Raw genomic sequence first — 12531 nt, forward strand, 5'->3', positions numbered from 1 at the left:
AATACAATGTGGGACCTTCTTGGAAAGTATATCTAAAATTATGTGTGAAGATTCTCCTGATAAACCCACTTGTGAGATTATTAAACTGGCGTATTTAATTAGGTAGAAAATCAAAAGAGCAAAACACCAATAATTTACCTTCGTTATAAGAAAAACAAGATAAGTTGTTAACTATCATTAATAATATATCAACTATGATTGTAGTCTTAAGTCCTAACTAGTCCTAGGCATATTATCTGAAACTCGAAAATCGAAGCGAAAAAATCAGAACCGAAACCAATGGTTTCTATATTTTTAAATCTGAAAAACCAAAATTAAATCGGGATCGAATCAAAAACCGAATGGATATCCGAATACTTTGAATATATTGAATTTTTTTATTATTTTTAATTTTAATATATATAAAATATAATTTATAAATAAAAATATTTTAAAAATTTCGAACTATCTGAATAACCTGGATATTTTTTTGGTTTTTCCGGATTTAACTCGGATTTTCGGATTTTATTAGTTTTTTGGACTCAACCACCCGAATTATTTGTAATAAGGTTCTATTTCGGATTTTATAACAAAATGAAAATCCGACCCGAACCCGAAACTATCTGAACCGATCAAAAAAAAAATGTTCGGTTTCTAAACATCCCATCCCAAGTAAGCCGAAAACCGAACCGAATGCCCAGCGCTGGTCTTAGCTTCACAAAAAATCAAACTGGGAAAGCGGGAAGCTGTTCAACTTATGGGCCTTAAATCGGGTCAAGATTGGGCTGCCCAACTATTAGAAAAGGAATCTTTAAAGTTGGGCCTACCAAATGGCATTTGTCAATAAAATGACATTCAAAGCTGTATACACAAGGGACATTATTCGGAGATTGTCGAATGATGTAAAAAGAAATCGGAGATTGTTGAATTTTCTTTCCAAAGTCAAGATCAAAATGGATCCGATCAAAATGGAGAGTTAGTCAAAGGATCAAATGGCATCTTCAATTAGAGAAGACTATTCAAATCATGCAAGGTGGTGACCATCTATCTGCGTGTAAGGTTAGCTACCAGAGCTCGGTAATTAGTTTTCTCCTCAAACTTAGCTTTGTAATAATCATGATTAGCACATACTCGCAAACAGTTAATAATCAGCTTACGCATAAACCCTTCGAATATACTTCCGAGTTCATGTCTTCTATTATAAACAAGGTTTGAGTTGAAACGATCTTTATGCAGATTAAAGAACATCCATCTATGGGACTAATTCGATCTTTTTCTTTCAGCCCCTTTTCATTTTTACAGCTTGTTCAGTGTAATCAAATTGGCAAAGAAAGAACTGAAAAAGAAAACGATTAATATTTTATATAGATAGAGAACTGTAATACATGCTTACATCGAAACATAAGTTGATATTACAAATTAAACTCGACTGACCTTAAAACAAGTACTATTAAATACATAGAATCGTAATACTGGGCATACACAAACGCAATGGTAGTTACCAGTAGATACACCTCTATGTCCCTTAGGAATAATACTAGACTCGATAATAATAAGGAAAGAAAACACAAAGCGAACCTATAATTTACCAGAGCATCAGAGGACTAAAACAGAATTAAAAAAAACCAAAGACAAGACACAGATTACTTTTAGAATTACAAAAGCCTAAAAAAACAAATACTTCCTACACAAACACTAAACCCCTAAGAAGAGAAACTAAGACCTGTTATAAAAGATATTTCGACCTTGCCCCTTGAAAAAATAAGGGAAGATTCGAAACTGGTTCATAACGAAGATGCGTTTCCTCATCTTCTAGATTCGTCGTCTGTAGATGCTTTGTTGTAGATTAAAATCGGACGATCGGTAACACTTGAAACAGAAATGGATCATTGGAGAGACATACATGCGACGTCTAGGCGAAGCAGCTTGATGATATGGTTTGTAGCGTCCTTCTTCGTGGTGAAGAAGGCTGGAAGAGGGACGTCGCTCGGAGGCGGCGAGGTCATGGTCACAGGACCGGCGTAAAACGGAACTACGGTGGTCTTCTTCGATTTACGGTCGGAGAGACGGATCTGGCTCGGAATCAGACACGGATCTGGTCCGATCCGCTGAGTAGAAACCAGATCTGGCTTCTCCACGACCAGATCTGTCTTCTCCACGACCAGATTTGTCTTTTCCACGACCAATTCTAATGTCTTCTTAGGGATCTCCTCGCCGCGCTTCAGGATCCTAACCTGACCAACGACGACGTTTTTGGTGGGACTCTTCTCAACCGTTCCCTTCGGGACGTAAGAAGAGACGGCGGCGCGTTGAGGAGGCGGAGGCGGAGCTTTAGGAGGAGATCTGGTTGTCTGATTGCGCGGAGGACTCCGGCGCGTGCGGTTTGGAACCGGCTTCTTCTGATGCCTGTTGGGGCATGCGGTGTGGTTACGAGGATACTTCATGTGGGAGAAAGGTTGTTTGAGACAGTCCTGTGGATTTAGAACAGCTACGCCCATTGTTTTTTGGGAGGCGGTTTGGTTTCAAGAATATTTCTTGAGGAGGAGAGTTAGAAGGAAGAAGAGGAGAGAAGATAGAATACATGTGGAGGAGGATGAAGACGATGGAGGTAGGCTTTATACACGATTGTCGATTACCAGCATATGCCCACGATAGCCTAAGACGGGTTTTTAACCTACTTTCGCTACTCGTCGGTGTAACTCACGCGCTGATTTTGTTTCTCTTTTTCTTTTTTTTTTTCTTTTTCTTTTTCTTGAAAACTGTAATTGCCTTTATATTTATTTCTTTTTGATTCTTTATTTTTTTTATGGAGGAAACTCATTAATACAGCAAGGTATATTTCCTAATCGATTCAATAATCAAATACTATGAGTTTGGCTGGTACAAAAATTATGAGTTTGATTTTGATATACTGAACCAATGTCATGGTTAATCTAAAATATAACAACTTGATTAATCATGGATTACACTCTTTATAAAGGTTATTGTGCTATTGTAATTGTTTAAGATTCAACCAAAGCATTATAATCAAAATGATTGGACTTTTAAAAGTAGCTTTGCCTGACCGTATCAAAGCTAATTATACTTTTAAGTGCGCATTTGTCGCTTTCATTATCACACACTAGATAAATGTGTGTATATCACCCTTTAAGTAAACTTTACATTATTCCCGTCCACTTGCCTGCATAATGATATTTGTAAGAGCTAATTCTAACATGTGTTTATGCATATCTATCACCCTTTAATAAGACCGATAAAACAACTGCGGGTATGATTTTAAATTCAATGTAGTTAACATGTGTATTGAGATGCATATACTGTTTTATTTTACATGCAGATTGATTTTACGTCTTCATTTAAACCCTACTTTTTTAACCAACATATCAGTCCATTTAAACCCTACTAAACTCGTGAATTTAGACATAATAGATTTCAAACATATCAGTCCATCTTTTTTTTTCCGCTAAGATAATTGTTTTATCCTCATCGGCTCAAACATATCAGTCCATCAATTTGAATGAAATGGACGTATATAATATAACTCGGCTGTTGTCCATTAAAATTCAGATATTCTGGATTTTATATATTTTAAATTAAGAGCCAATTATATAAATATGTGTTGGGAATAGGTTAAGCAACATTTAAAAGAAGTGGTCGACCAAAACAATTAAATTATAACTTGAAATGGGGCGCGTGAGCACGAAGTTGTTTCTGTCTAGGGTCGAGAGAGGAACCCACGAGGTAGGGGTGGGCGTTCGGGTACCCGTTCGGGTTCAGATCGGATATTTCGGATTTTCGGGTATTTCGGTATAGAGGTGTAGAACCCGTTCGGGTATTTCTGTACTTCGGGTCGGGTTCGGGTATTTTAAGTTCGGTTTCGGTTATTTCGGATCGGGTTCGGATATTTAGATTTTGAAGAAAAAAAAATGAAAATTTTCATTTCTCAAATTTCTTGTATTTAAATATATAACTTTTCACTTAATTATTTTTTATTTTTAATAGATTGCATGGTTAATAGATTTGGACATAACATTTTCAAACTAAAAAGACATTAATTTGGTTATTGTTTTTAAATTTTGGATGTAACTTTTTGTTAATTGTTGAAATAAAAAGTTTGACATGCATTTTAAGCGAATAACAAATCATATTCTACGTAATTGTATGTATATCATATGAATTTAAAGTATGCGTAGTATCAATATAAATATTTTATATAAAATGAAAGATGTAAACTATAAATATAAGGTTAATTATCATATGTTCGGTTATTTTCGGATATCTATTCGGGTTCTGATAGTACCCGTTCGGGTTCGGATATCCAATCTCTCCTAATTCAATATCCGTTCGGATATTTTGCTACTTTGGTTCGGATTTCGGTTCGGGTTTTTCGGATCGGATTCGGGTGCCACTTCGGATTTCGGGTAAAATGCCCACCCCTACCACGAGGAGACGACCTTTGCTTTACCAAAACCTAAGCTGTTACTCTTACGCGTTTGTGGGTCCTACTCCAGGCCCCCACCTATCTCTATCTCCTCCTTTTTCTCTCCCCTCCATTATTCCCCTGAGTTATCTCTCACAACTCGCCCTTCGTATTCCAACTTATTTACGTTATTGTCACACCCTACTCGTCCACCTTCTTTGACCATGCCCATTATTATATTTTTGATAGTATTAAACTTTGGATTACTACTACACTACTTCATCTTTTTATGCTATGTAATCTTCTTTTTTGTATTTGTGTTCATAATCTTTTGTTAAGGAAAGTAAGATTTGTTTGCCCAAAAAAAAAAAGGAAAGTAAGATTTAAGCGGAATTGTTAATTGTGGAGACATGTGGCAATATATCTATAAGTTAATTTTGTTAAGGTAGGTTTCCTTCTATCGTAAGGAAAAAAAAAAGAGAAGGCAAAATCCATGTGTTCGACTACATTTTAATCAATGGAAAAATGGCAGGTGTCGTTGGCTGATAAGAATGGCGTGAAGTTGTGCGAGTAGTTTCGGAGTCAGTCAACCGAGCCGACTCAACTTAGGTCGGCCCAACTAATAATATTAAAATGTAGTAATTGCTCCTAAGTCCTCATATCAAATATTTTTATGGTATCTGATTTCGGTTTGTTAAAATGGTTAAGAAACCGAAAAAGTACAGAAATTAAACAAGAACAAGCCATTGGACTCAGAATCATAAACTTGATTCAATTTTGTGGTAAAATGACATGGAACTTTAGCGACCATGTCTTAAATAGAATCCATTGGTTGTTTTCAATTTTTGACCAGTATATAAATATGTTACAACCGTCCAGGACTATGTTTATGTTCAAAACTTCATCAAGATTTACATCTCGTCTGTCTCTCAAGCATCATCCCACCCAAGAAAACCAAACAATCCAAAAAATGAAAAAAAAATGAAACAATAAATCAACAATTGACTGAATAGCTCCACCAATATGGTATGTAACTGAACAAGGTTGTATACATAAAATAAACATACCTCTGAAGAATAAGTACTCATGAAGAACTCCAAAGGGGTTAAGTTAGTTCAGGGGCTCAGGAACTCCGCTTGTGTCTCTGTCATGTTCTTGTGCGGGCCGAGGAAGAACCCTGCTCTGTGCTTACCACATCACTGCTTTGCTGTTCCGCTGCTGTGTTTGGAACAGCTTTTTGTTTCAGATATGTCTCCAGAGGAAAGTTGCAGCTTGCAAAAGACTCATCATGTTCACTCGGGAAGCCCCAGGGTCTGAGTTTAAGTCATTGTGTCCCTTACAAGACACATAAGAGATTACCTGTGTGTATCCATGTCTCGTCATTAAGACATAAGAGATTACCTGTCCCTTTAAAGTCAAAACTCGCCCTTTACTATTTCAGCATATTTACTCTATTGTCAAGAAGACCAGTCACGATAGTGCACACATGAATAAGGGGTGGTTCTTGAGGCGCTAGTTTCAGAACGCCCACTCCAAGGGGTGTGCACGTTCTTTCAGCCGTTAGTGTCCGATATGCCAAGAATGTTTGCAGCAGCTCAAACTATTCTAAGACTTACGTAGCCCAAATTAAGAATCAGAGAATGGGCGGAAGATTGGTTGATGGGCCGTTTAGAACCAAAACATCTTTCTACTCTCCTACACTTTTTAAAAAGGAACACAACACACATGACCACTAAACCACAATAAGTGCAACTGACTCAGCATATGAGTTAAGTTTGTTGTCAAAATGGAAATTATTGCATAAGATGCTGGGCCATTAAAAGTCTTATCCGGTAGCTAACGCCTTTTAATCAACTCTCGGGCTGAGTTTTATTGAAACTAGCCATAGATGGGTCCTTTTCTCTTTAATAACTTGTAACCATTAACTTTAAAATTAGAGAGAGAAGCGTTCAAGTAAATATCCCCCTTATGCTTTGAATAATGTGACAACATGTAGTCGTTTATTGAAGAAATGATTAATATCTTTATGGTTGAACAGAAAAAAAGATAAACATCTTTATGTCATAAGGGCGGGGGTTATAACTACCATATCGGTAAGACTAGAGATTATTGTTAATATAAATGCATGCTTGATTGCAAAATAAATAAAAGCATGACTGGGATCAAGGTAATAATCGAACCATTTGACTAATGTCATTAATCTATATTTTTTTCGTTTCATAAAGATAGATTTTAACATATTAAGAAAATAGATTAAATTACTATAATATAATTTTTATAAAGTTAATTTTCAATATTTTTTTATCCAATAGCAATTTAATAAAATTATTTTTTTAAAAAAAAGTTTATAATTTTTTCATAGGAAACATAGAAAATATATTCTTGTGATTTGTTTTAAAAAAATACTTATCTTTATGAAACCGAGAGAATATACGAAGTTTCGAACCCTTTGACATATGACTCTATACCCACTGTGGTGAACATACAAAACACTTTCAACTTCTCGTTCTCCTTCTATTTTTTTTTCCTTGGTCTCTGTTGTTTCTATTTCTTTTCGCATGTCCTTCCTCTGGGTCAACTTGATCATTATCCAACAGAAATTGTGCCACATGCTTGCGGATATTTCTCAAATAGAACTTTTAAACATTTACACACCCGTATATGTTGCATCATGCTATTTGCATATTAGTCTTATGGTTACATTTGGGTTGCATGTGAAGTATAGTCCTCGTTGTATCTATCAATTAATGTTGATTTTTAAAATTATAAGTTAAAAAATAGATTTTGATCCGCGCTTAGAAAGCGCGGATTTATTGGATTATATTATAATACAAAGTCTTATTATATAGAAAACTATAATTATTAACAGTTATATAATCTATGAATTAATTTATTTGAGATTTTATATGTACACTTTTACGTAAAAGTTTCTTTTAAGTATGAGAATTATATCCGGATCAAAATAAAAAACGAACCGATCCGAAAATATAGGTTTAGTTCAGGTCCAGAGAAGATAACTTATTGATTTTTTTTTTTGGACCCGCATGTTTTTGTTTGAGTCTGGGTCCTACTCTAGACCCGATCATAAATACGTTGTGTTTATTGGTATATTTGGATATTTCGAATATGTTTCCGGTATTATGGATATTTTTCTAAGTTTTTGGTTTACGATTATAGTTTTTGATTTCAGGTAAATTTTCAAATTAAAAAAATTTGTTATTTGAATAAAATTTTGGGTATTTTTCAGTTCATCATGTCAGATTTTGAATAAGATTTTGAATTTTTAGGTATTTGAATTTTTTGGATATTTGTTTGGAGTTTCAAGTACATTATTGTACAAAACATGGTTGATGAAATATATTTCTTAGAAAATGTATTATTAGGAATAATATTAGGATCTGTTAAAATATTTAAAATATTGTATGGTTAGAATGCTTAATGGTATCACCAAAAAAATAATTAATAGTTATCCATGACTCCAAAAACTTTATATATTAGATTTTTAAAAACTTCTTCTCTTTTAATAATTTTGATTTATTTTTAAGTGAAAAGTATATAAAAGTATAATATCTAAATCAATAATTTTCAAAATCGTAAATAATCAATATTGATATCGTGAAGTCGGGTTAGCTTTAACAGAACCAATGAATTTCTACTTTTTTGAAGATAACATGAATATTCAGAAAACTCATTTTTAAATATGAGAATATCTATCAAACTATAAACGGTTGAAAGTTTAGTATATGACATGAGATTTTAGTGGAAAAGTTTATATATGATATGATTACTTTATTATAAAAGAAAGAGAAAGTTAGAATGTACACATATATATCGTGTAACTTCTCTTGGTTTAAATCATATATTATATGATAAAAGTGATAATATAAAACATTAGTTTCAATTTTTTTACTATTAAAAATCAAAAATTGTAAATATAGTAATAGTAATAATTATGATTCAGGAGTAAGATTTGAATAAATCAAGGAATTGAATAAATTATTGTTAGAGAAATATATGATAACATATTGTGAGTCTAAATTTAAGGTAAAACAAAAAAATAATGAATTAAATGAAAGGGTCCAAATAACTTTCATAAGTAGATTTTTAAACACTCCTTCCCTTTTAATAGTATTGATTATACTCTCCCTCTGTTTCATTAAGATATAATTTTTTATTTCTATATAAAAATTACAAATTTTAGTAAAATTAATTTAATTTATTGATTAAAAAATATTGAAATTTGATAAAAAAATAATGCATAATTATTGCGTTCTTTTAATGTGTGTAAACACTAAAATATATATATTAAAAGAACGGAGGAAGTATGATGCAACTGAAGTCTATATATGACGAATCATTGTTGACTCATATGTCATAAAACTCATAGGTGTAAACATACATTAAAAATCATTTTAGATTATCTAAACATTAGAGTAGTGGGTACAAGCTATAACGTAAATCTCACAAACATTAAAAATAGAAGGGTGCAATTTCACTATGTTCCCACTCATTCTATATTCAACATTTGCGAAATTCTTTCTTCCACAAGCGTCGTTGTGTTTAGTTTAGCTTTTTCTTTCTTCCACAAGCGAAGTTTCTCTACTGTTTAACAAATGAGTAAAGTTAAAAAAGGGGATGGAAAAGTCATCTTCTTTTTGTCGGTTTGACATAAGTAGTCATGTTTATTTTTTGTCGTTATCTGGTCAGTAAATCTACTCTTCAGGCCTACAAACTTTCATGAAATGGTCAGCTGATCATATGAGCATTCTAAAATTTGTATTTATCTTTTAACTGACAGATACTAGTGGTCCAATGTAAATGATCACTTGATCAGTAATAATATGTTTCAAACTCCCGTAATAAATTACAATATAAGAATTCTCATATCAATTAAATCGAGCTGCATTGGTTATGAAATAAAGATATTTGTTGTTACAACTATCACATTCCAACCCACATGTTAGATTTTGATGATAAAGAAGTAAAGACCTTAAGAGAATGATTTCGACTTTTTAAAAACTCACTTTCTCTTTCCCTCCTTTATGCAGACACAAGAAAAGGAAATGAAATTAAAGGGAGATCTCCACTAGTGAGCGATAAAGACTCCTCACATTCTCTTTGTAAATCTCTAAAATCTCATCAGTCTCTCTTTTCAACTTGAAAATCCTACAAGTCTGGAGAGTGAATCAAACCTGAAAGTATTTTGTTAGGCAAATGATAAAGATTCTTCATCTACTTCTTAAGGTCTCGGTTGTCCAGTTTCTCTGTTGTGTATATGCTTCTACTGCATTTCATCCACCTGCTTCACAGCCTTCCCTGTCTCCTGTTTACACTTCCATGGCTTCCTTCTCTCCAGGTATCTCTCTCTCTCTCTCGATTCTGATTCTTGTTTTATTTTTATGGTTTTCAGACATTTATGTGGTTTGTTACCATTTTCATTTTTATACGTAAATGCTATTTTCGAGCTGCTCATTAAGTGGTTTGCCTTATCTTCTACGTATTCTCTCATCAGTTATACTATTGGATTCTCAAGTAAAAAACCCTTTTAAATGTATAGATCTGTTTTGGGGAATTCAAGAAATCTAAACAAGGTTTCTTTATTTAATTCTGATCTCAGGAATCCAAATGAGTAGAGGCCAAGTACACAATAAACTTATAATCGCTCTTATAATCAGCTCCTCGTCGCTAGGACTAATAGTTTTTTGTTGTTTATGCTTTTGGGCTGTTTATCGGTCTAAGCAATTTCCCAAACCCACCAAGAACTCAGGTAAATCTCCTTTTTTACCATACTAATTCAAGAATGAAAAATATTAATATTACACTTGTAACAAGATTACAATATTTTGATGCCTGAATGGTTTTGCACATGTGGAAGAGAGTGGGATTTCATTACCCAAGAAGGGTTTTGTGCAGTCCTTCGATTACAAGACACTAGAGAAAGCAACATGCGGTTTCAAAGACAGTAATCTTATAGGACGAGGCGGGTTTGGATTTGTTTACAAAGCCTGCTTAGACAATCACACTCTAGCCGCGGTTAAAAAGATCGAAAACGTTAGCCAAGAAGCAAAACGGGAGTTTCAGGTAACCAAAAAACAAGTCATAGCTAGTAAGTTCCAAGTAATGATGAGTGTTTTAGTTCAAGAGTCTGAGTCCGGTTCTATCATTTTGCAGAACGAAGTTGATCTATTGAGCAAGATTCACCATCCGAACATCATCTCACTTTTGGGACATACAAGTGAAATCAGCTCGAGCTTCATCGTTTACGAGCTGATGGAAAAGGGATCTTTGGATGCACAGTTACACGGTAAAACCATAATCTTTTTTTTAGACCTTGGGATGGGATCTTGATACATAGGAGATGATGAGATTAAAAAACAGATCATGTGACCACATGAAAATAAATAACTTCTTGTTCTACACATAATCATAACATTTATTGTTTTTTACCCAAAAAAACATTTATTGTTTTCATCATTAAATGGTTAAGGACCTTCTCGGGGATCGGCATTAACATGGCACATGCGGATGAAGATTGCTCTTGATACAGCCAGGTACATTCAAGAGCCCCCACATTTCCGGTTTTCTCTATTGTTTTATTAATCACGGTTTGAGTAAACCGTGTTTTCTTTTGGAGACAGAGGTGTAGAGTATCTTCATGAGCGCTGTCGTCCTCCGGTTATCCACAGAGATATAAAATCTTCAAATATTCTCCTTGATTCTTCCTTCAACGCCAAGGTAATTAACTGAAACAAGAACCAAATACCAAACCAAACCGGAAATAACCGGTCAAGATTCTTAATTAGTCCTATATCTTGGTTCTTGTTTCGTTGATTCAAGAATCATTTGGTGTTTGCTTCGACAAACAATCCAATAACATGACTTCTTGTGTGTTCCCGCATTCAGATATCTGATTTTGGACTTGCGGTAACGAACGGGATGCACGGCAAGAACAACATTAAACTATCTGGGACACTTGGTTATGTTGCTCCAGAATATCTCCTAGATGGTAAAACATTCACATTTCCAATCTATTTTTGGTGACTTGACTCGTTGTCATGTCTTAAGATGCGTTACCTGTTAGTTATCATAATGTGTTTTCACGTGACCCCATATAATATATAACAATGAATTTCTCTTTTTATTACGTCTAGAATTGTGTCTGGAAAGCAAATCATCGTATTGATGTTTTATTTCAACTAATCACATGGAATCATTATTAGGCTAGAGAGAGTAGTTAGCGGGTCATTAAAACCGTGATTATCTGTCTAGTTGCCAGATTAGCAAGGTTGTTACATTAAAACATGATTATGTTGCTCAGGTAAATTAACGGATAAAAGTGATGTTTACTCATTCGGAGTGGTTCTACTTGAACTGTTGCTGGGAAGACGGCCGGTTGAGAAGTTGAGTTCGGTTCAGTGCCAATCTCTGGTCACTTGGGTAAGAACGGTTTAGAGTGATGATATCGCTAATCGTAAACGAGCAATAATAGAAAGCATTGGTTAGTGGTTAATGGCGTTAATTAATACATTTTATTTGCAGGCAATGCCACAACTTACGGATAGATCAAAGCTTCCTAAAATAGTGGATCCAGTTATCAAAGATACAATGGATCATAAGCATCTATACCAGGTTAGAATCTGAATGTAAAACTAATTTTGATTGCACTATCTTTTGTAGAATTGTTAATCAAACCGGGAATTATTTTGTTCAGGTAGCAGCTGTGGCAGTGCTTTGTGTACAGCCAGAACCGAGTTATAGACCGTTGATAACCGATGTTCTTCACTCACTTGTTCCACTGGTTCCGGTAGAGCTAGGAGGAACACTCCGGTTAACATCATCATCGTCCTAAAGCAAATAATTCTTGCTTATATATATAGGGATTGATCTTATTGCTTCAGAACTTTTGGGGTGAAAATGTGAGAACAAAGGTTTTCAAGGGGTATTGGTATTCACTTCTAATGATTGTATTTGTAAATTGCCTATACTATACATTTTTATATTCCACCAAGTAAATATTCAATATTTATGTCTTTTGCATTTTAGATTTTGCATATTTTGTCTGAACTGTTAGAAAGTCGCCAACCACTATCTAAAAGAATCCACTCTTTGACTTTGTAAGCCCATAGATTTAC

The 12531-nt window shown here is 34.1% G+C and overlaps 2 protein-coding genes across 2 annotated transcripts; one reads left to right on the top strand and one right to left on the bottom strand.

The window, feature by feature from the left end:
• Positions 1-1316: 1316 nt before the first annotated feature.
• LOC125609241 (serine/arginine repetitive matrix protein 1-like) lies at positions 1317-2614 on the bottom strand. Its single transcript, XM_048780417.1, has one exon. It carries the CDS (start codon positions 2475-2477, stop codon positions 1866-1868), a length of 612 nt encoding a protein of 203 aa, XP_048636374.1. The 5' UTR covers positions 2478-2614; the 3' UTR covers positions 1317-1865.
• A 6650-nt stretch (positions 2615-9264) lies between these two features.
• On the top strand, positions 9265-12436 carry LOC106371355 (probable receptor-like protein kinase At1g80640). The gene is made up of 10 exons (XM_013811421.3): positions 9265-9755; positions 10017-10166; positions 10275-10480; positions 10571-10703; positions 10887-10950; positions 11038-11134; positions 11303-11405; positions 11718-11836; positions 11939-12028; positions 12111-12436. The coding sequence occupies exons 1-10, from the start codon at positions 9614-9616 to the stop codon at positions 12246-12248; spliced, it is 1242 nt and encodes a 413-aa protein (XP_013666875.2). The 5' UTR covers positions 9265-9613; the 3' UTR covers positions 12249-12436.
• Positions 12437-12531: the final 95 nt, after the last annotated feature.

Source organism: Brassica napus, chromosome A1 (assembly GCF_020379485.1).
Source record: "Brassica napus cultivar Da-Ae chromosome A1, Da-Ae, whole genome shotgun sequence".
Taxonomy (NCBI): Eukaryota; Viridiplantae; Streptophyta; class Magnoliopsida; order Brassicales; family Brassicaceae; genus Brassica; species Brassica napus.

Excerpts from the sequence above, each read along its gene's own strand:
- LOC125609241 (XM_048780417.1), bottom strand. The coding sequence starts at position 2,477 with ATGGGCGTAGCTGTTCTAAATCCACAGGACTGTCTCAAACAACCTTTC.
- LOC106371355 (XM_013811421.3), top strand. The coding sequence starts at position 9,614 with ATGATAAAGATTCTTCATCTACTTCTTAAGGTCTCGGTTGTCCAGTTT. Across the intron at positions 10,704-10,886 it reads TTTGGATGCACAGTTACACG|GACCTTCTCGGGGATCGGCA; the intron begins GTAAAACCATAA and ends TAAATGGTTAAG. Across the intron at positions 10,951-11,037 it reads ATTGCTCTTGATACAGCCAG|AGGTGTAGAGTATCTTCATG; the intron begins GTACATTCAAGA and ends TTTTGGAGACAG.